The sequence below is a fragment of the Trachurus trachurus genome (assembly GCF_905171665.1).
Source record: "Trachurus trachurus genome assembly, chromosome: 20".
NCBI lineage: Eukaryota > Metazoa > Chordata > Actinopteri > Carangiformes > Carangidae > Trachurus > Trachurus trachurus.
In genome coordinates this window covers 1728819-1753647 of record NC_139911.1, presented here as the reverse complement: position 1 = coordinate 1753647, position 24829 = coordinate 1728819, and the positions used below count along the sequence as shown (strand labels likewise).

At 42.7% G+C, this 24829-nt stretch overlaps 1 protein-coding gene across 1 annotated transcript in view; it reads left to right on the top strand.

Annotated features, from left to right (window-relative positions):
* Nucleotides 1–10005: 10005 nt before the first annotated feature.
* The window catches only part of LOC311003469 (serine/threonine-protein kinase 17A-like), a gene marked incomplete at both ends in the record, with an annotated part of 39936 nt that continues 25112 nt past the window's right edge, over nt 10006–24829 (top strand). Inside the window, 5 exons of the mRNA XM_083995236.1 lie at nt 10006–10036; nt 11779–12045; nt 12165–12410; nt 14904–15002; nt 15425–15545. Of these exons, the coding sequence (XP_083851362.1) occupies nt 10006–10036; nt 11779–12045; nt 12165–12410; nt 14904–15002; nt 15425–15545 (764 nt within the window). The remainder of the gene's footprint in view (nt 10037–11778; nt 12046–12164; nt 12411–14903; nt 15003–15424; nt 15546–24829) is intronic.

The following is a 24829-nucleotide window of genomic DNA, read 5'->3' as shown; positions in this document are numbered from 1 at the left end:
AGAGTTTTCTTTTATACAGTCTATGGTTTTACACAATTTTGAAGCCTAATTTCATATATTTGGCAATTTTCTTAATCATTCAAATTTGGCAGGGTGGTTAACAACACACTTTTCTGTGGTATGTCAAACTTTACACGGACTTCAAGCCAACAGGTTAATACCACTCACAGAGACACAGACTATAGGCTACCCACCTTTCTTGGTGAAAAACTGGGTTACAGATGGACATCCTTTCCTTTGTCTTCCATCTCTCTCTTTTCTCTCTTTCCTTTTTTGAAAACCAGATTTTGGTTTACTAAGTGACATTGTGAACACTGTAGCTCTGGCGCATCTACTGACAGCAACTAAACACCGTCACTGATAAGTGCGCTGCTCAGGCAGGACCAAACTATTTAATGCAGATACAGGGGGGTGGTTGGTCAATATGGATGGTTACTTTTTGATCAATGGCCAAAAACAAAGAGATCATTAATTGTATTATTATATTTGAAATATATGTATATACTCAATGATGATGGTTTAAAGGGACAGTATGGGACTTTATTGGCTTTTTATTGACAAAAATCAAATATCGCTTTCATAAATACGTATTTCACTGAAGTGGAATCGCGCCCGCATACAAACGAGCGCTTTCTCGTACCTTAGAATGAGATGTTACAAGTCGTTACAAACATACAGGGGGGGGTTCACCGAACCTTCTCTGCCATGTTGAATCGCCATGTTTTACGTTCAGTGTCACCGTGGCTGTAAGTAACCTCAAACTCGGGCCGCCGGAGCTTCTCGGCTCGGGGAGAAAGTTTTCCAGACAGCGCCTGTTAAAACTGTCACCACCGTGTAGCTAGTGTGAGGAAGGACGGAGGCACTGGTGTTGCCTTCAGGTGCAGTCAGACACCTGAATGACGCCGTGAGTGACGCCGTCGGCAAACCAACTGGATGTTATTTTACTCGACGAGAGAAAGCCGGTAAAACGTGGGTCAGGTAAACGATACGACATCACCATGACAACATATTGTCATGCCTGTATTGTTTTGCCTCGTGCTGGCGGACCGTTTGTTTACATAGAGGCTTGTTTATCCTGATACATGCAGCGTGTGTTGTTTTTCTGACTTCTGCCCGAGTTTACGTAAACGCAACAGCAAGAATACGTGCCGACATGCAACCGCACCGCTAGATGGGGGTAAATCTCACATACTGTCCCTTTAATAATTTTATATTAGTGTTTACCTATTTTTTGGGGGCCCTGTCAGTCATGGGCCCTTTTCCCCCCTATACTGCGCCCCTGTGTATATGATGCTGGTCTGTAGCTGTAACTCTGTCTGTATATGACTCTGGTCTGTAGCTGTAACTCTGTCTGTATATGACTCTGGTCTGTAGCTGTAACTCTGTATATGACTCTGGTCTGTAGCTGTAACTCTGTCTGTATATGACTCTGGTCTGTAGCTGTAACTCTGTCTGTATACGACTCTGGTCTGTAGCTGTAACTCTGTCTGTATACGACTCTGGTCTGTAGCTGTAACTCTGTCTGTACATAACTCTTGTTTCTGTCGTTCAGGTGATTTGATCCTGAACATTCCTGCACTTCCTGTCATGACAGGAAGTGATGTCACTCTGAGCTGCAGACGGAGAGACGGACAGATGACAGAAAAGGCTTATTTCTTTCATAACAGAACGATACTTGGATCTCAACCTGATAAAGAACTGAAGCTCAGTAAAGTCCAACAGTCTGATGGAGGTCTCTACTCGTGTGCTACTGATCTGTTTGGCCGGTCTCCTGAGAGCCAGCTGAGGGTCAGAGGTCAGGACGCTGACATCACTTCCTGTTTCTATCACAGTTTAAAGCAGAACTATGCAGGATTTCGGCTGTAATTATTGTGGCTCAGAGTCACTGTGATGGTAGAGTGACCTATTATGAGGTGAATGTGGTCTAGGCCAATGCGCTCACCCCCCCCACTGGCTGAAAACCGCACTTACAAGATCAATCGTCCGTCTCGGTGTTACAAATCTTGTCAATGGATAGAACTATCGCGAGAAACTAAGTACGAGATAAGAACGCAGATGACGTCATGCATGTCATGAATCGTGATTGGTTTGAGTTGGAGGAAACCATGGAAACATGAAATGTTTAGAAGTTCGGCTTGTGGCTACACGGAGCTAATGCTAACACACACACACACACACACCATGGATCTTTTATAAGATAATGTAATACATCATGACACACACACACACGCCTTCGCGTTTTGGAATCTTTATTCATGTGTGTGTATGTCTGTGTCTTTGTGTCTGTGTGTGGCCGTATTAGCGTTAGCTCCGTGTTAGCATTAGCTCTGTGTTAGCATAGCTCCGTGTTAGCATTAGCTCCCTGCTTAGCAAACACCGCTCTCTACCTTCAGCAGTAAACACAAGCACGTGTAGGGGGTGGAGGAGGTGGTGGCGGCGAGTTTTTACGACAGTGACATGTGCCTCCCAGAACTGTGGGGGAGCTCCGGAGAGGGAAAAAAAGAGAAACCAGCGAAGGAGCGAGCTATTTCCGGCCGACTTGCATAGCTAGTTCTGCTTTAAAGATACAAAAAAAGACTGATCACTGCACTGAACGAGGTTCTGCTCCTCTCTCCACAGATCCTCCTCCTCCTGCTACATCCTCAACCTCTCTTCCTCCTCCTCCTCTTCCTCTTCCTCCTCCTACTTCTCCTCCTCCCTCCTCCCTCTCTGTCCCAGTTATATCAGTCCTGGTTGGTGTGGTTTATCTGGTCCTGGTCCTGGCCCCAGTCCTGGTTCTGTGGTGGAGGAGACTCACAGGTATGAAGCTGGAATCACCTGGTCCTGGTCCTGGTCCTGGAGTCCTTCGATCTGTGATGTTATGAGGCCAGAGATCAGCTGATGTGGGGGCGTGGCCTGTGGAGCCGCTAGTTGATTAGCTCTAAGTTGTGTAATGTGCCCCCATCTCTGTCACTCTGTCCTCCAGGGACTGGGGACGTCACCGATGGACAGGTGGTCATCAGAGGTCAGAGGAGGACAGGTAACCATGACAACCTCCAATACACACACATGTCACATGACTCTGTCACTGTGTTGGTTAAAGTTCACTGTGTGTGTGTGTTTCAGATGGACTTTATTCAGAAGTCGTGTATAGACCAATAAGAGGAGGTAAGTCAGTTACTGTGTGTGTGTGTGTGTGTGTGTGTGTGTGTGTGTGTGTGTGTGTGTGTGTGTGTGTGTGTGTGTGTGTGTGTGTGTGTGTGTGTGTGTGTGTGTGTGTGTGTGTGTGTGTGTGTAATCAGTTGTTCTGTGGGTTACAGGACAGTGAGGACGGCGTCGACTTCTTCCTCTGTGAAGTTCTGCTGCAGCTCAGCTCATCGTCTCCGTAGACCTCCTCCTCTTTTCACTGATGCGTGTTGCCTTCAGGGACAGTTTTTCATCAAGCAGTCTCTGTATTTTTAAATGTATTTTATGTTTAAAGTGTAAAGATTGTATTCCTCAGCCTTTCTGTTTATGAATCTCAATAAAAATGTCACTTTGGTACTTCTTGTTGTTGTTGTTTTTTAGGTGACGAGTCTTGTTTTAAGTGGAAAGAGGTTAGTTTTGACTAGAAATGAGACATTTTGACAAGAAATAAGACAAATATTCTTGGAAAGATGTTGAGTTTTTGCAGTGTTTAATGTAGACGCGCATCATGCAAGTTCAATACCCCAAAGACGATTCCATAACGGTGCACATTTGATGCGACACGGTAGTTTTTCCGTGCGTCCCTCGGCACCTGCACCTGCTCCTCCCTCTGGTGTTGTGTCCCGGTTCCCCCCTCGGCCTGTCTTTCTCCTACTGTTTCCCACGGAGCTCTGCCCCGTTTGAAAGGTGAAAGAAGCCTGCATGGAAAGACATCACCTCCGAGATGTAGAATGTTTATTATAAAAGAGAAACACACATTTCAGAACCACTGACTTGTATCATCAGAACAGACATGTCATGTGATTGTCAGCCTCCTTGCATCAGATATGTATGATAGCCTATATGGATGGATATTTGGTCTGCAAAGGTCTGTAAATTGATCATTTTTATCTTTCTCTTGTTCTTACTCACCTGCCCAGGGACTATGCTAAATCCAGTACAAAGCAACTTTTCTCATCTCGAGACTAATGTTATTTTGTACATTGTCCCTGATACAAATAAACCTATTAAACTAAACTAAACTAAATATTGAAGCTGAAAATCACAGGGCATATCTGTCCTGATGATACAAGTCAGTGGTGTAAAGCTCAAGCATGTGGGAGCCTCCTTAATGGGGATGGGGGGTCCAGCTCTCAAGATTTTTCAATTTATATCATACCAAAGATGTGTATAAATGAAAATGATGTGCTTACAAGTAAAATAAAACATAAATTATTTTGTATTTGATTGTCTGGCCCCCGAATTTTGGTCCTTATTATCTATAATCTACAGGTGCTGTGCTCAAGTTTGTTACTAGAGACGTTCAACCAGCTCTAACCTCTGACCTCCTGTTACAGGTGTGTGTGTGCTGCTGCTGTCTGGACCAGCTGCTTCTGCAGGTGAGAGAGGAAACTGTTACTGTCGGTGTCTCTCTATCTGACTGACTCTCTATCTCTCTCTCAAAATCTTAGTCAAAACTAATCTCTTTCCACTTTAAATAAGACTCATCACCTAAAAATTAACTTGTTTTTAGATCATTTTCACTTGTTTCAAACTAATTTTCACTTGAAATAAGTAGAAAAATCTGCCAGTGAAAGCAAGTTTTTTTGTGCTTGTAATAAGAGAGAAAAACTTGCTCCACTATCAGATTTTTCTACTTATTTCAAATGAAAATAGACTTGAAATAAGTCAAAAGTGTCTAAAAACAAGCTACTTTTTATGTATAACTATGTATGTATATGTATAAATATACATATTTTAGGTAGGCTATAATGAGATTTGTTTTGACTAGAAATAAGACAAATATTCTTGGTAAGATTTTGAGTTTTTGCAGTGTGTGTCCTGCAGTGTCTCTGGATGTCGAGCCAAACCTTCAGCAGTTCTTCACTAAAACCTCGGTGTTTCTGCGCTGTGCTGACGACGAGCAGACAGGAGGAGGACTGACGGTGAAGAGGAGCAGAGCAGAAGAGACGGAGGAGCAGTGTGGTTCAGGAGGATTTGGTTTCTTCGATATTTCCTCCTGCTTCATCACAGAGCTCTCCCTGTCGGACTCTGGAGTTTACTGGTGTGAAACCAGTTCAGGACAGAGGAGCCTCCAGGTTAGGGCTGGGCGATATGGCAAAAAACGTTATCACGATATGTTTTTCCATATTGATCGATTCTCGATATCGTCTCGATATGTATTTTTTGCTGACACTGCCAGTTCAAGCAGCATCCTGACTGAATCCTGAAGAAACCAGAGAATGTGTTCAGTTTGGGAGGATGACATGAGTTCACTTTAATGTTCATTAAGGGTGGAACAGTTCAATAATCCACAATTTAATTTGATTTACATTGTTGTTGTTGTTTTCTGTTGTCTTTTTTCTACCATACATCAGCTCTAAAATGTGTCAATCACGAGGCTTTAGTCTTTCTAGTTATTTGAACAGGTTGTAGACAAATATTTAGCTATTTAGCTACTCTGACAACAGGCTTTATGCCAAGCCCCACTACTTCTTGAACTTAACAGGCTCTGATGAATCCAGGTGTGTCTGACTCTGACCTCAGTCGTCACAACAATGGTCAGACACACTTGGATTCATCAGTTTGTCCAAAAATGTAAGACAGGAAGGAAAGGAGCCTGTTTGAGTTCAGGAAGTAGTGGAGCTGTGCATAAAGCCCTCAGTATTTATTTATTGATCTGACTCGGTAACCACGAGCGCAGTTCACGTCAACTCAAGTGATCTGCAGGTTGTTTCACTTCACCGCTCCGACGCGACGCTCCGTGTGTGCGTGTGTGTGTGTGTGCGGCGCTGACAGAGAGAGAGAGAGGGAGGGAGAGAGACTGTCGGCGCCTACTGTGAGTGGCGTTGACTCCGCGCGCACTTTCCGCGGACTTTTGCAGTATCATAGGCGATCGCACAGTGTCACATTTGAAACAGATCGAGTCCGCGCGGTCATAGAAATTGAGCTTTGCGCGGAAGGGACCGGCGGACGCCCGCTTTGGGTCCTCGTCTGCCTCGAGTGCGCGCGGATGTCCGCGGAGTCAAATACGCCGGAGTATGTGGGGGCCTGAGCCTCGCGCATGTTCTTCACACTGTACATGAGCAAACATGAGACATGTTACCGCAGAATAAACGTCACAAGCAGCTCCGTGTTTCCTCCACTTTGTGGCCGTGGTAGGCTATCATCAGGTTGCTCTGACTCCACACTGCCAGGCTTCTTTAGCCGGGACAGACGAACTGACGCTCCACACGTTCACAATCGCTTCAGTTGTCATCGGCTCCACCTCCACTCGTTTCCTCCCTCTTTTACAACTTTCACTTTATCACAGCTTGGGATCAATAAAGTATATCTATCTATCCATCTTATCCTTCCTCCCTTTAGCTGCAGCAGCTCAAACAAACTCTGCATGCTCAGGACAGGAGGCGGAGTATCAGACGGAAGTGTGGCCGGCTGCTGTCGCGCATATTTACTTTCATGTGATATCGAGGAATAGGGCCATAGCTTATTATCGAAATCGATCAAAGATTTATCGCGATCCCGTATCGAGATCGTTATATCGCCCAGCCCTACTCCAGGTCGCCATCACTGTGACAAGAGGTGAGAGGTTCAGACTCGTAGCGTTAGTTCTGGCAGGCCACGACGTCAAGCTCTAACTGCATAGCTGTCATCGCTGGCGCAAGGTCAGCTGATGTGTCGGCTCCCTATTGGGAAATTGCATTCAGAGCGGGGTATTTAAACTGCTCTCGCCCGAGCCTCCTTCCTGTTTCCTCTGCTGGCACTTTCACAACCCACCTCCACCCCAGCTCCTCCTGTCATTGTATTCATGTTGGTTGCTCTGCTCTGTCTGGGTTTTCTTGGCTGCTGCGCTCCCTGCTTATGCCGTTCATGATGGCTCGTGAAGGGCAGGAAGGTGCTCTTCCTGCCTCAGGCTTTCTACGCAAGCGCGCGGAAGAGCAGGGGGTCCCAGAACAGTACCATACCGCCAAATAAAGTAAGTAAAGCAAGTAAATAAAGATTATTTTGACAAAAGTGGTCCTGACTGAACTCTAGCTGTGTTCGAAGTCGCCCCCTATCACAGATGTAGTGCACTAACTATATAGTGTGTTAACTCTGTCTGTATACGACTCTGGTCTGTAGCTGTAACTCTGTCTGTATACGACTCTGGTCTGTAGCTGTAACTCTGTATATGACTCTGGTCTGTAGCTGTAACTCTGTATATGACTCTGGTCTGTATATGACTCTGGTCTGTAGCTGTAACTCTGTCTGTATATGACTCTGGTCTGTAGCTGTAACTCTGTCTGTATACGACTCTGGTCTGTAGCTGTAACTCTGTCTGTATATGATTCTGGTTTCTGTCGTTTAGGTTATCATGACGTCAAAGCTGTGCACGTCGTAACATCCGCATGCGGTCACATCCATGTGCGAGGCAAATGTAAATGAAATGTCAAAGCAGCAACGTGACTGCAACAGTGTGCAGTTGTTGTCGCAGTAACGGGCCGACGGGGTATTTATATTAAGCCTGTTGAAAGCCGCCATCATCCATCTCAATCTCCTCCTAAATTTCGCTCTTTTTATGGATCTGAGCTGTTTATTTAAATGGTACTCCAGCACCGATACGAGCCTGTGTTTGCACCTAAAATGCCGCTCATAATTTCCACCGCAGACTCCATGTTTCAACCCGTAGGCTATAGCATACTGTATACAGTATGGTTTCAACCGGGGAAGAACAAAAAATGCTCCTCAATTACTGAGATGCTCTGGTCTGTAGCTGTAACTCTGTCTGTATATGACTCTGGTCTGTAGCTGTAACTCTGTATATGACTCTGGTCTGCAGCTGTAACTCTGTTTGTATATGACTCTGGTCTGTAGCTGTAACTCTGTATATGACTCTGGTCTGCAGCTGTAACTCTGTTTGTATATGACTCTAGTTTCTGTCGTTTAGGTTATTTGATCCTGGATATTCCTGCACTTCCTGTGATGACAGGAAGTGATGTCACTCTGAGCTGCAATATTAAAGTAGGAAACATTACAAGGAAGGCAGAAGAGGCTGATTTCTTCAGGCACGGAACTAAACTTGGATCTCTACCTTTTGGAGAACTGAACCTCAGTAGAGTCCAACAGTCTGATGAAGGTACCTGGTGTTCTGAAGAGGATTTTGGCCGGTCTCCTGGGAGCTGGCTGAGGGTCGGAGGTGAGGACGCTGACATCACTTCCTGTTTCTATGACCTGCTGAGAAACTGATCACTGCACTGAACCGGGTTCTGCTCCTGTCTCCACAGATTCTTCTTCCCCTCCTCCTCCTCCTCCTCCTGCTTCTTCGTCTCCTCCTTCATCTCCTCTTCCCTCCTGGTTGCTCTGGTTCCTCTGGTCCTGGTCCTGGTCCTGGTCCTGGTCCTGGTCCTGGTCCTGGTCCTGGTCCTGGTCCTGGTCCTGGTCCTGGTCCTGTGGTGGAGGAGACTCACAGCTGTGAAGCTGGACTCACCCGGTGTCCTTAGATCTGTGATGTTTGGTCCGAGGTCACATGATCACCCTCAGAGAACAGCTGATGTTAAAGCGATAGTTCACCCAAGATTGAAATGTCCCTCATGATCTCCTCCCCCTCATGTGGACTAAGGACTGGGAGAAGTTTCAGAGTCCTCCGTGGCTTCTCTGAGTTACAGGGGGTCTCGGCGTAGCAGTGCATGTCCATATAACGGTTGCAAATGGATACCAACTGTCTTCGTAACAAAAAGACACACCAAAAAACATCCAAATACCTCCATGCTGCTCGTATGTAATGTCCGTCTTGTATTGAAGCCCCGACATGAGAAATTGTCCCGAAAAAAATTAAATAAGTCTATATATCAAGCTTGTTTGTAGCGGAAGCTCCTCTTCCTGGTCCGTCCTCTTCCCAGTTTGTCCAAATCGTTTCGATCCAAAAATGCTCAACAAAGTATTTAGGAGGAAAATGTATGGACAACTGTAAAATCTGTCAAAATCATTTCAGTTTTAAAATTCATTCAGTTCAAAAACAGATATCAAAACACTGTGCTTTTTTTTTTTACTGAAACGCATGTATAATTAAAGGAACAATGCAAAGTCAATGTGTGTGCATACTGTGTGGTGGATTATCAGTTTGGAAACATGTTTAGTTGTTTCACTTCTTCCACTTCCTGGTAGCTCAGGATCTGCAGATTCAAACCAAGGGGGCAGTTGTCGGTCTGAGAAGTGAAGCTCACTTCCGCATTCAAAAAGCTGCAATCCCCTCGGCTGTCGCTGGGGGCTGGCTCCAGAAGGGAGCAACTCCAATTGAGCCCCATGTTAAAATAGCCGATTTTACAGCTTAAAAAAACATATTTACAGCCTGGTACATTTTATTTTTTTGGTCTCAATCGATAGTTTCTACCCCCGCACACACTCTGAGGGGGGTGAATTTTTTTTTAACTCTACCGTTTTACTATTATTAGGTTTAAAGTTCTGGCCAATTAGGGAGCAGAACCGTTGAGTGACAGGTCCGGCGACCGCTGCTACGAGGCCAGTGGGCGGGTCCTCGGCCGGCTAACGGCCGCACCGCTCCAAATATGGCAAGTAGAATCCAACATGGCGCGGCTCAAACCCCCGTAGTAGAGACACAAAACAGACTCCCCCAAACCAATGGGTGACGTCACGGTGCTACGTCCATTCTTTTTACAGTCTATGATTCAAACGTCCCACAAAGGTGAGGCTACGTGCTTCTTCACATGTACAGCCCACCACAAAAAGGAAAACTGTTGTATGAACAGACTACCTTCCACCACAGCAGAGGTTTTATGACTCAGAGTTCAGCCCACAAGGGAGGAAGATGAGCAAGTCGACGCTCTGCAGCTCAGATTGACAGTCAGTCGACTACAAGACAACATGAAGACTGCACCTGTGTTTCTGCTGCTGGGTGAGTCGAGCTTCAAAAATGACGAGTGTCTCTTTGAAACTGAACATTTACTGTCTGACATGCTGCCGTTTTTTACAAAGAAGAATAGTGTAAAGAGGGGACTGAGCAGGATTGTTAGGTGAGGTGTATTGCTCACTTGTTTTTTTGTTTTCTTTGTTTTTAATTTGTATAATGTTTCTGTTTTTGTATTTTTGACTGTATATTTGATAATGTTGGACCCCAGGAAGAATAGCTGTAGCTTTGCTGCAGCTAATGGGGATCCGAATAATAAACTAAACTAAACTAAACTAAACTAAACTAAACTAAACTAAACTCTGTTACAGCTCCACTACAGTTAGACCACTCAGTCTGTCACTTCCTGCTCTTCAGAGCATGACTTCAAATTGCCATATATGACCAAATAGTCGCCCACGTGCAAATACGCGCCATGTGCTCTAACAGCCGCCACCTCATTCAGTAGGCGCCCGTTCAATTAAACGCCGGGGTGATTAAGTGTTTACCATAGTCTTGCACAGAAAAAAGAAGTTATTTTTTAACAGCCTTTCACCGGCTCTCACCTCTGTCAGTCAGAGACAGTCAGCCCTTCCTCCCGCTCTCTCTCATATGCAGGCGCACACACATGACAGGTCGAGCTGGACTGCTAAAGACCAATAAATGCTAAAGACAAATGCGCTAATTGTACAATGTTGAAATCATAACTGATCAGCTCCTTGTGTCGTGGTAACACAAACAAAGTGTCTTTGTATTTACTGTCTGATGCCAATAAAGATGTGTCGGGGGGAAAAAAGTAGTTTTGTTCCAGTGGTCCTACGGTGACCTCCTCGTTCTTGGCCTAATGGTCTGGTGCTGGTCACTGCAAAAATAAAGTGTAGCCTGTTGCAAATACACGCCTGGTTTTTATAAGCGTCTGGGCTCCAATTTGATTTAGCTTAAATTACCAAATTTATTACAAATAAAAAATTTACAAATTACCTTGTGAAGCTCCAGGCTCTGCAGCCAGTTGTTGGTAGAGCATCTGAAGGACAGTGGCTGCAAAACTTTAACATACAGACGGACACCAACAACAGATCTTCTCATATTCACTGGAAATAGAGTAGCCTACTTTTTGATAGAGAAACAGTAAATATGTTACTGAACGACACAACCTCTCCTGTGGTACAGACCCACACACAACCCATGTGAAATCAACAAGTTCATCATGTAGTTTTCAGAGGTAAGTGTTTGATAAGTAAGAGTTTGACTGTAATCAGTAGATTACTTTATTTTCAAGGTAACTGTGGCAACACAAACACTCAGAAAACAATCAGATATCTCTGGTACATGACTGGAATCCTTAGAGACACCACTGAACTCATATAGTGTAGAGTAGAAACAGTAGAAACTTTGTGTTTCTGCATGTAGCCACTCACCTCAGATAGCCCAACTCTGAAACATCCCAGAAAGACATTACTATCCCATCACAGAGAGAAACTAACACTTTGTCCTTGTTGTGATGCTTTCTTTACTAAAATAAATGTCTATAATATCTCCGACCGTTTATTTTAGTAAAGAAATCACAGAAACAGAAGAGTCATCCTCATGGAGGTCTGAACCGTCACTGACCTCTGACCTCCTGTTACAGGTGTGTGTGTGCTGCTGTATGGACCAGCTGCTTCTGCAGGTGAGAGAGGAAACTGTTACTGTCTGTCGGTGTCTCTCTATCTGACTGACTCTCTCTCTCTCTATATCTCTCTGTCCTCCAGTGTCTGTGAGCGTTCATCCAAACCGTCTGCAGTTCTTCCCTGGAGAGTCAGTGGGACTGACCTGTGTTGATGATGAGCAGATAGGAGAACTGAGAATGAAGAGGGCCAGAGGAGGACTGATAGAGGAGCAGTGTGGTTTTGATTTTGGGTTCATTGAAGATTTGACCTGCTTCATCTTTTCTCTCTCCGACTCAGACTCTGGAGTTTACTGGTGTGAAACCAGTTCAGGAGAGAGGAGCTACTGGGTCGAACTCATTCTGACAAAAGGTGAGAGGTTCAGACTCTGTAGCTGTAACTCTGTATATGACTCTGGTCTGTAGCTGTAACTCTGTCTGTATATGACTCTGGTCTGCAGCTGTAACTCTCTATGTGACTCTGTCATTCAGGTTTTGTAATCCTGGAGATTCCTGCACTTCCTGTGATGACAGGAAGTGATGTCACGCTGCGCTGCAGAGAAAGAGATGGCCGCGGAGTGGAGGCTGATTTCTTCAAGGGTCGAACTCTAATTGGGCACAAACCTGATGGAGAACTGAAGCTCAGTAAAGTCCAACGGTCTGATACAGGTTGCTACTGGTGTTCTGAAGATGATCTGGTTTACCCTATGTCTCCTGAGAGCTGGCTGTTGGTCATAGGTCAGGACATTGACATCACTTCCTGTGACCATTACTGTTTAAAGAAGAAATCTCGCCTGCTGCCGTACTGATCTCTGCACTGAACCAGGTTCTGCTCCTGTCTCCTCCTCCTTCTTCTTCATTTCCTCCTTCATCTTCTTCCGATCCTGTGCTGTGTCTGAAGTCAAATGCTTCCATGAGTAGGCTACACTGTGTGCGAATTTAGATGTGTGGCAGGCAGGGCGCATGATCAATTGGAGGCATAGTGACGGGACCTGTCAACTGTCACAGATGGTTAGTGTTGTCTCAAATCGAATACTGTTGTTTTGCACTCACCGAAACAAACGACTACAAAGGTTGCGAATGTTTTTTTGAATCGAGACGCACTTACATACTCAAAAGTCTCCTCCTGTGTCTCATTACCAGATCAGTCTCTGTGTGTGAACATGTTTATTTTCTTCTTATAATAAGTGAATATTCAACAATTAAAACCTGTTTGAAGATCTGATCAGTGGCTGTGATTTTATAAATATTATATAAACTACAGTCAGATTATATCTACAGTCTGATAACTACAGTTACAGTCAGATTAAATTAACTACAGGTAGATTATACAGTCTGATTATATTAACTACAGTCAGATTATATTTACTACAAGTAGATTACAGTTAGACTATAACTACAGTCAGATTATATATGAACTACAGTCAGACTATAACTACAGTCAGATTATATATAAACTACAGTCAGATTATAACTACAGTCTGATTATATTAACTACAGTCAGATTATATTTACTACAAGTAGATTACGGTCAGATTATAACTACAGTCAGATTATATATTAACTACAGTCAGACTATAACTACAGTCAGATTATATATAAACTACAGTCAGATTATAACTACAGTCAGATTATATATAAACTACAGTCAGACTATAACTACAGTCAGATTATAACTACAGTCTGATTATATTAACTACAGTCAGATTATATTTACTACAAGTAGATTACAGTCAGACTATAACTACAGTCAGATTATATATAAACTACAGTCAGATTATAACTACAGTCAGATTATACAGTCTGATTATATTAACTACAGTCAGATTATATTCACTACAGGTAGATTATACACCACACTGCATCAACAAATTATGATTTTTCCCTGATCCAAATTCTGTAACTAGTTTATGAAAAACTGGCATCAACTCACTTCTTAAAAACAAAAACAATATACGTATAGGCTACTCTTTATTTACCTTCAGAATTATGTATTTACATTTTGGCCACTTTGAGCCTCCATAACTATTTATTTTAGACTCCGGAATATCTCTCTCTTTTTTTTATTTTATTCAAAACTTTGTTTCACAATACAAAAACAGTTTTTCATGGTAAAATGCAATTAATAAAGCACATTTATATTATACGCCGCAGGGGGAATTTATAAATTTACAATTTTTTTTTCAAGTTTTCACATATATTGATAGTCTTAATCACTTTCTGGTTGTTTGAAAATTTGATGGAGGTTATGTATTGCTTGAGCTCACTGTTAAAGGGATAGTTCAACATTTTTGAAAATTGGCCCATCGCCATGATCCCCCTAGTAATAGCAGTAGGTTCGTTACCTTTAATTGTTGGTCCAAGCTGCTTTTAGATCGGGGGAGAAGAATACCGAGCGGCGCAGCTACACTACGGAGGCTAATGGAATTTCTTGGTTTTGCTCATCAAACTCAGCAAATACACAACCAAAAAACTCAAAAACGCTGTGGTGGACAAGTTGTGACCTGCACATTCACCACGCTATGAGATAATAGCGGCAAGTTGCGAGATGGAGTTGTTTTAGAGGCAAAGTCGGACTTTACACTCTAGACGGCTGCTCGGCGGAGTGATTTCAAAAGCGCCTGTTTACGGCTACGGCTACGGCACTGGCTGAGGTGCGCACACTGTGTCCCTCCGACCAGTGGTTCACTGAAGAAAGTAGTTCCGAGTATTTGCTTCACTTCTCTTAACTTTCCGCTATTATCTCATAGCGTGGTAAATGTGCAGGTCACAACTTGTCCACCACAGCGTTTTTGAGTTTTTTGGTTGTGTATTTGCTGAGTTTGATGAGCAAAACCAAGAAATTCCATTAGCCTCCGTAGTGTAGCTGCGCCGCTCGGTATTCTTCTCCCCCGATCTAAAAGCAGCTTGGACCAACAATTAAAGGTAACGAACCTACTGCTATTACTAGGGGGATCATGGCGATGGGCCAATTTTCAAAAATGTTGAACTATCCCTTTAAAAGCAGTAAAGGAAGGTTTTTTTTTAATGAACTTACATTTGTGAATATGAAATTTTGCCATTAAAATAATAAGGTTGATAATAAAAGTTATGCTGGCTTTTTCCTTGTTTTTTTTTCAGGTCAGGGAGCCCAAACACAACATTCCTCCAAAACAAAATAAAATCACCATCAACATTGATAGCAACAGACGATCTCTTTCTCCTCTCTTTCTTTTTTTCCCCACACGTGAGTGGCCCCGCCCCCTTTGCCCCCTCCGCCCCATCCCATTGGCCAGCCCATGTGTCAATCAGCGCAGGCTGCCATGGCAACTGACAGCACAGCAGCAGCAGGCAGCAGCAGCTCGTCTCTCTGACTGGCTGCTGTAGTGCTGCTGCTGGTGGTAGTGTGTGTGTGTCGTGTGTGGGACTGAGGACCGCTGACCGACAGCAGAGCAGCAGAGCAGCTCAGAGCGGAACAAACTTCACTTCACCTCACCACCATGAGCCGGAGGAGACAGAAGAGCCTCGATATCACCAAACACGACACGACGAAACTATGCGGCAGCTTTTATTAACTCAACTTTTAATAACTAGACCGACAAAGACAAACTCCGTGTTGTTGTTGTCGTCGTCCTTTACAGTAACGTTAGGTGTATCACCGTGGTAACCAACCAACCGTCGCCGTCCGTCCGTTAACTTTAAACTTTTTTTTTCTTTTTTAATTTGAATTTAACGGACGCTAACGGAACTTCACGACGTCATCATGATCCCAGAAACCATAACAACCCGCGGCGTCGGTGTCGGTGGCGGCTTGTTGTCCGGAATCAAGACCCCGATCATCAGCGAACCCTTCACCGACCACTACACCATCCTGCCCGGGAAGGAGCTGGGAAGGTAAGCCCCGGAGAACCGCACCTCAAACCAGTTAATAGTGGGGAAATGCTTAACTTAGGCTTTGGAGTCGCTAGTCTACTATTTTAACTTATGCCAGATGATAGAATACCTAGCCAAAAAAGTCTTTAACTGGGATCAATGTTCCCTCTAATTTTCAAAACTCCTGAGCAGAAATTCAACTCCCCTGATGTAAATGTAAATGCAAATGTACTTTATTTATACAGCCCTTTACAACAATCCATTCGGTGTAACAAAGTGCTTTACATAGTGTAAATGAGCTGCTTGAGCGACTGTGGGCGACAGCTTAAACGTACATCCAAATATCAATACAATCGGCTATTACTAGCCTATAATGATTAATAACAGATTATTTTGACAACATTACCTAGGCTAAGTTACTCCATATCTAGGTCAGTTACAGTTAATGATAACAAAATACAATATTGTTTTATTACTGCCATTATTATTGCCATATGAACAATATGAAAAACAAAAAACTAACATCAAGTTGGTGTCATCAACTCTTGGCACAGAAGCATTCTTGATATGAACAGTAATAATACAGTAATTCTCAAGCAAAAACTTAACTCGTAGTTGCACAACAGACCATAGTTAAGGTCCTACATTTCACAGTTCAAAGCCACATTAGAGAGAAATAAACAACTAGTCTGGGATATTTGAGTGTGCAACTTTTTTTTGTCTTCTGGGCAAAGAGGAGGAGAGCAGTAAAACACCTGAGAGGGAACAGTGACTGGGATAACACATAACACATAACTATCCTTGGCACCGTGACATGAAAGCAGTGGTGGACAGTAACAGAGTAAATATACTTGAGTACATATCCAGAGGATTTGTACTTTACTTGAGTATTAGATTTCTTTGGTACTTATTACTCTTACTTGAATACATTTCCAAGACTAATATTTTTTTACTTTTACTGGAGTTAATTAGTAGGAAGGCTGAAAAGTACTGGTTACTTTCAGGTCTTTTTCTAAAATCCTATTGGACACAAGCTGTGTTTGTCAAAGAAGGAAACCCTAACCCCTAAAAGCAGCACATCAGTGCAGCTGCTTTCAAAGAGTTCATTCTCACTAACAAGAGTTAAAAGCTCCTTGCATTCATTTAGAAAAAAATATAGTACCGTAATTCATTGATGTGAAAAATAAGAAATTTACTCTTACTCTTCTTTTCGGACACATTTATTGCAGTGTAAGTGTTTGTAGTGGTTTACCTGGCACCGGGACAGTCCCAGTCCGGCTGCATGCCAGGCTGCTGCTGCTCGCTCCACTGCTCTGGAAACAGTAAACAGACGTTTGTGCTTCATTTCATTGGTGCATTTATTTCATAAAATAACATAAACACATTACTCTTATTACATTCATAATATCACATATTTTTTTATAGATTACGTATTGTTTTGTGGCTGCTGCTTTTGCATCAAGATGCTGCAGTGTCCTCTGAGATAAACTGACCCACACACCTGGATTTAAAGAGGGGCTATGCAGATTTTTTTTTTTTTAACCTTATTATTATTTTTACCTTAATGAAGCAGCTTCAAAGTACTAGTGCAGGTTAAATAAATGACTTGTAACTTGTTCCAGGGAGAATGGAGGCTCTCTGCTTTCCACCTAGCGTCTCTAAAGTCATATTTACACGACTTGTGTGTCACTTCATCCACTGATATAGATAGATAGATAGATAGATAGATAGATAGATAGATAGATAGATAGATAGATAGATAGATAGATAGATAGATAGAGACTTTATTGATCCCAAGCTTAAGAAATTACAGTGCAGCAGCAGCAGCATTACACACAATGACAATAGCAACACAAAGAATTAAAAAGAACAACCTATACATAATAAAATAGCAATATAAAATGTAATATATAAAAATGTAAATACAACAAATAGGGAGTGTTGATTGTAGGCTAGTGCAAAATAAAATGTAAGGTGGAGTAAAAACATATGAAGTACGTAGTGACTGTATGTTATGACCAGAGTTTTGAGCAGTTATTGTCCAGTGTGATGGCACGTGGCAGGAAATATTTCCTCTCTCCGTCCCTACGACATCATATTGTGGATTTTTTCTTGTATTTTTTCCATTTAAAGGTGTAATAATTAAGTGTTTGCATGTTTGTGTGTGGCATTTGACAGTCAGATGTGGCCGGTTGGTGGTTTGTGTGTGTGTGTGTGATGCCAGCGACCTGTCAGCTGTGCTCGCTCCTCAGCAGCTAATGTTTCACAGGATGTCTTCAAGGTTAATCATTAGAGGAAACACTCTCTCTCCTGGGATATTAGTCCTGAAAGAAAAGTCACAAGGCCGATCCCAGTTTAAAAAGAGAATCACACTATGTTTTTTTTTGTGTGTGTGTGTGTGTGTGTGTGTGTGTGTGTGTGTGTGTGTGTGTGTGTGTGTGTGTGTGTAGTAGTTTGTAGTTGTTCTGTTCCTGCTGGTTCGTTTGACCGAGGTCCAACATCAGAGATCAGAGCTGAGGTCAGAATCAAAGTCGTTATAATCTGCTGTTATACAGCTATGTTCGCAATGTACGACATCTGAGTCTTAGAGCACCACAACAAAGGCATTGTGTGTGTGTGTGTGTGTGTGTGTGTGTGTGTGTGTGTGTGTGTGTGTGTGTGTGTGTGTGTGTGTGTGTGTGTGTGTGTTTGCATGTGTGTGTGTGTGTGTGGCTTTGCATCGCATGACATGACATTGTGACTGAGATTAGCCGCCACAGAGCAACATGAAAGGTTACATTAATCTGCAGCGCTGCTCTGATCTGATCTGCAGCGCTGCAGGGAGAGAGACGGTCAGCTGACACACGTTCATGTGTTCAGGTCCATGTCGCCGCAGCAGCAGCAACGTCGGTCCAGGCCCGAAACCCCAAAACCTCAACACACTGCGCACATGTACGGCTTCATAGGCTACATGTGGTTAATTATGGCTGAACATCTGGTCGAGTTGAGATTTTAAGTTTGACCTGGAAAAAATGTGAAAAAATGGAAACAGTTATTTTCCTTTACATGTGTAGAAGATGAAATTTTAGGCACTTTGTTTAAGTTTTGACACGGTTTTGGCAATTTTAATAATATTTTTGATTAATTCTCTCAACTTTTGTTCCCTTTTCTTTCAAAGTTTTTCATCCATTTTCATTAATCCTCTATCAGGATTGACTTTTTCTTCCTTTGTGATAATTTAACCGTGACGCTGTTGTTTGTGCATTTCTGCAACAATCATCCAATCACTGAGCTTCAAAATCAACTTCCTGCTTTGTTATTGTTGTTGTTGTTGTTGCTGTTTGGCGTCCTGACTTGTTGTGTTTACTCGCCGCGACTCTTGGCCACGTCTCCGGTTCTGATCCGATCACGTTCACTCACAGCTCAAAAGGCCTCATGAGTGAGTGAGTGAGTGAATTCCTGCCGTGCACAAGGAGCTCGGAGGAAACAGGATGAAAACTTCTGCTCCCTGTTTTTATTTTTCTTTATTCAGAGTTAATGAATCTTCGTTTGTTTATTCTGCCCCAAACTCAGTCCAGTTGTCTGTTTCTCTGTGGAAGCTTCTGTCTCGTTAGTTCACAGCTGCAGAACATTCGGCCTGCAGCTCAGTGTGTGTGTGTGTGTGTGTGTTTGTAAAGTGTGAGGTGTGATGTGCTCGGTGCTGCCGGTGCCCCGTTGCCCCGTTGCCCCGTTGCCCCCCCCCCCCCAGCATTCCTGCTCTGACCGGACCGAAGCCTCCTGGTTGTTGACAGTCAGAGAGTTGCGTTCAGGTTCCACATGGTTTAACGGTAAAACTGTGAACTGACCAGAATCTGGAGATCCTGAAAGAGCGGAGACGATGTGAGTCTGAGGTTTTTAGAAGAAGAACACACAATGTTATATTATGGACAGACAAATACAGTTTATTTTAACACACATTCAGACTCAGAACAGTTAGATCTGCATTCCTGTTGTATTATTATTATAACGTACGTTACGTCACAGTTCCAGTGTTTGTGCAATCAGAACAGAGGAATTAACAGGAAGGATCAGATTAACATTAAAGGGATACGCCAACATATTTTTTTTTACGTGTCTTGCCTGACTCCCGAGTCCATGACCAGCAGATAGACACCATCCTTTCGACTGTGTGTGCAGTAACAAGGGAGATAGAGCCGTATCGCCCGTAATTAGCTTAGCTCAAACACTGGAAGTGTATGGGTAGTGTTAGCCTGCCTCCACCTAAAGTCACTAATTAGCTTAGCTCAAACACTGGAAGTGTATGGGTAGTGTTAGCCTGCCTCCACCTAAAGTCGCTAATTAGCTTAGCTCAAACACTGGAAGTGTATGGAAGTGTGGGTTCAGCAACTCTAAAGATAAACCGGCGGGCCGATCTTCGTCTCAGAGCTACAAAACTCTCCGGTAAGGCATCTTGAGCGGTCAAATGCCGCTAACGGGACGAGATCGGTCAAAACGGAGGGTTCAAGCAAAGACGCTCTATTTTGGTTCAAGCTAGCTACATCGAGGGTAGGCTAGCTTCCTATTTCAAAGTAAAAGCACAAATTCTATCGTCATGGTTTTCTGTATGTAAAGGGAAACGGGTGTTTTATTTTGTGAAAGTAACCGGAAGTGCGTTGGTCACAATGGCTAGCTTGAGTAGCGGCGAATTCGTCCGAACAAAATTGTAAACAGCTGGTATTTAGACAAATTAACGACACACTGCTGATCTAAACGGCTACTTTCTCGCCTATTTTTCTTGTTCATATAGGCTACAGTGGCATGCAAAAAGTTTGATATTCATGTCTTGAAGTGTTAAAGTGAAGAGTTATAGTGTTATCTAATTAAAAAAGTAATGGGTTACTCTACTTAGAAAGTAGTGGTGAGTGAGTTAGAGTGAAACCTCCTGGAGGCGACGAGAACAAGAAGTGATGAAGCAGCAGGAACAGTGGAGTGATTCAGAGGAGTCAGATGTTCAGAGTCAAACATGAACTGTGAAGAAGAAGAAGAAGAAGAAGCTTTAAAGTCCCAGTGAATCATCACCGAGCTCTGAGTTTTAATGATTAAACATCCGACGCTCTTTTACTCCTCTGATCCTGGATCTGCTCCACATCTACAAACCAGGAGAGTCTCTGTTCGTGTCCGTATCATCTTTATTTTAACATAAATTCCAGTAAAATCCAGTTCTACTCTGACTTTTACCCCAATTAGTACATTTGTGATTTTGATGTTGGTCCCTCACATTATTGTGACCGGTCCCTCGCTTTATTGTGACCGGCCCCTCGCTTTATTGTGACCGGTCCTTCGCTTTATTGTGACCGGTCCTTCGCTTAATTGTGACCGGTCCTTCGCTTAATTGTGACCGGTCCTTCGCTTAATTGTGACTGGTCCTTTGCTTAGTTGTGACTGGTCCTTTGCTTAGTTGTGACTGGTCCTTTGCTTAGTTGTGACCGGTCCTTCGCTTAATTGTGACCGGTCCTTCGCTTAATTGTGACTGGTCCTTCGCTTTATTGTGACCGGTCCTTCGCTTTATTGCGACCAGTCCTTCGCTTTATTGTGACCGGTCCTTCGCTTAATTGTGACTGGTCCTTCGCTTTATTGTGACCGGTCCTTCGCTTAATTGCGACCGGTCCTTCGCTTTATTGTGACCGGTCCTTCGCTTTATTGTGACCGGTCCTTCGCTTAGTTGTGACCGGTCCTTCGCTTTGTTGTGACCGGTCCTTCGCTTTATTGTGACCAGTCCTTCGCTTTATTGTGACCAGTCCCTCGCTTTATTGTGACCGGTCCTTCGCTTAATTGTGACTGGTCCCTCGCTTAATTGCGTCCCCCCTTTATTGCGTGTGTTTTCCAAAAATGCAGTGAATTGAACCTTCAGAGCCACCGTAGATCTGTTTCCATTCCTGCAGCTTTCCAGTTTCTTGTGGTTTGCAGTTGGAGGCGTTTTGGTGGTGGTGCGTTCAGGTGCTCATTAGAAGCTGGGACGTGTGAGATCTGAAACTTCCCGACTGAAAACAATAAGAAACAGGATGTTGTAAAGAGGAACGTAAGTGTGTCACCTGATGAAGGCTGAGGGTGAGGATGAGGATGATGGGGCAGTTTAAGGTAATACCCCGTGGGGCGTCTACATGGTGGTTGGGGTGGGGGCGTCCCAGATGGTCTGTGGTCAAGCTCCTTTAGAGACGGTGACGGTGGACGAGCGCGTCCCAGATGGTTAAGACCCAAAGCTTTTTTTCTTCCAATGAGTCTTAGAGACAGAAACAGAAACATATGTTCACTGGCTCTTCAACTAAATAACTCACTGTTTAGTTAACAAAGGTATTTTTATTTAACTGAAGTTATTTTATCACTTAGAGTTTCACTTTTTCACTTTTTAGATCCAAATATTATCTGATATGTTGAGTTTGTTCTGTTCAGGGAGGAAAATATTAGATATCTGTGATATATTTTTCTTTTATACATTATTTATATTATCAGATGTGAGTTGATGTGTGGATATTGCACAACAAATTTAGTTTTATTGTACATGAACAAACAATACAAAAATACATCCTGTTCGATTCTGTTCCAAACTATAAATGAACTTGATTGATAGATAATTTTCTCTCCACTGTAAACGGTGGTACAGTAGGAAGTATTGATCCACCTGCTGCTGCTGTATATTGATGTTTATTGATAGGAATGATCAAATTGAAAGAATCTACATCTATATGTTCCCAGGTAAACTTTTAGCTGATAGATTTCCTGATTGATTACAGAAGGAGAACCTTTATTTTATTTTATTTTGTCCTTTATTTATTCAGGGTAGTTTCACTGTGACCTTTGACCTTGCTCATGGGCATTGTGGCGGTTGAATGGGGATCGAAATGGCGATCTCGCAGTCACCAAAATGATCCCCATTGGAAAAAAAGTGTGTCGCTGTTTTATTTTGAGAATGTAGCCCTTTATTCTGAAAGGACAGGATTTGAGCTCATTGATTATTCCCACAATCCAATCAGAGGTAATTGATGATACCTGTTGTCTTTGATCTTCACCTATGGATTGTTGTGGTTGTTGTTGTCATGGTGATCAGCTGAGCGGCCTCTCTCTCCGCAGCAGCAGCAGCAGAGCGACGAGCGTTTGGCCTCGAGCCAGAGAAAATCTTTACTTCATTAAATGTGTCCTGGTCCCTGTCACTGATCCTGGACCAGAGCTGCTGCTGCTGCTGCTGCTGCTGCTGCTGCTGCCGCTGCTGCTGCTGCTGCTGCTGCTGCTGCTGTCGTCACACAGGACGGGACAATAAAGTTTTCTACTGTTTCTACTGCTGCAAACAGGAAGTGATGAAAGATCAATGGATTTTTTAATTCTTTGATTCCTGTTTTATTCACATTTCACTGCAGCGCTGCTCCAAAGGAGGTTTTTAATGATCAAACTGTAAAATGTTGTGATTTGTCCAAGTGTTTGAACCATGACACGGCAACAAATGTAAACACGGTGAATATGGAATATCACTGTACCGTGATGTTGAGGGCGGTTTTACTGCTCTCAAATATAAAAACAGGTCACATTGGACCCTTAGGCAAAGCAAGGCATCTTATTTATATACTGTAGCACATTTCAACTCAATGTGCTTTACATAAAGACAAAACATAGGAACTGGAAACGGAAGAAGAAGAAAACCCCCCAGCATAAAACAGTATAAAAACATACAATTTAAAGAATTGAAATAAAACCCAGGATAATAAAAAATGTAAACATTAAACATACAATTAAAAGCAATAAAATAGAATAAAGAAGAATATGTAGCCTATATCTAGACTAAAATAGAGCATAAAATATGAGTTTTCAGCATTTACTATTGATTTGCATTAAAGCAATTAAGAGGATTTACAATCCAAATCCAAGATTACGATTTAAAGTTCTTTAAAAGAGCTCAAGACATGAAAAGAGAAATGTTTTTAACCTGGATTTAAAAGTGGTTACGGTTGAGGCTTAACGTTATTTAAGGGTTAAATAACATCCTACATTCTTCTCCTAAAGTAAAGTAACAGTTGTTAGTGTAGAGCGCTGTATAAGCAATATTCAGCTTTTTATGTTACAGACCCCACACCGAGGGAAATCCAGCGTCAGTCAGGTGGGTGTTGTTAACGTACGTTGAAAATAGTTTTTGCTGAAGTGATGATCTCATCACTTCAGCAAAAACTATTTTCATTGGAGTCAATTTTCATCCTGAGCTTATTAAAGAAAACATGACTCGGCAGAAAAAAAACAAAAACAACGACTCAGGTTCATTTTTTTTTTTTTTTTTATTCAGGAGGAGCTGTGAGTCTGCCAGAAACCATTAGATGATTAGAGCTGCAGGGTTTTACTGCAGTGGAGTCAAACTACCACACATACGATCATATATACACTGTTATAAATATTTAATATATCTGTTATTTTATATTATTTTACACAGTCAGGACAGGGTTAACAACAGAGACCAGTTTTAATTCATTTAAATGTTTTATAGTTTTTTTTTTTTTAATAGTTTCATTAATAAATCTGCACTGAAGACGAGGTCGGACCTGGACACACACACACACACTCTCATTGGACGATGCTTTCTTTAAATTAACTGTCAGCATGCCATCACACACACACACACACACACACACACACACACACACACACACACACACACACACACACACACACACACACACACACACACACACACACACAAAGCGGTCTCTGTCAGGGTGTAGTCTGTGAATGAGGCTGCAGCTCCTGAAATGTGCTGACGCTGCTTTAGAAAAGGCCGCGGTGGCCCAGTATGGTTTTTAAAGAGCAGACACACACACACACACACTCACACACACACACAGAGCATAGGCCACGCCCCCTCTGCTCTCAGGCCACGCCCCCTCGCTGAGCTCTCAGACGGTTGTTGAACCAACACTCTGTTATGAAGAGTAAAAAGTCGAAGCTGAGTTTAGATGCCGAGGTGAAAACCCCTGGAGTCACATTATAGAAGCTATACATACCATAATATTACACCAACACCGACCTGTTGTCACCTAGGAAACGTCACAAGATTCACACCTGAAACTCAACTCACCCGCGACCTTGTTTTATAGTTTTCACACAGACGACAACATCTGTCTGTGATTTAAAGAAGCAGATCACCAACTATTTTGATGATGTTGCTTTTAATTAATTAATTCAGTGTTAATTTAGTATAGAAATAGTTATTTATGCCATTTTTTTTATTGATTTATAACCTAGTGTTATGATCTTTAGATGAGTTTCTTCTTGTGCTTAAAAGCTGAACTCTCCAAGTCCGGTCTCTTCTC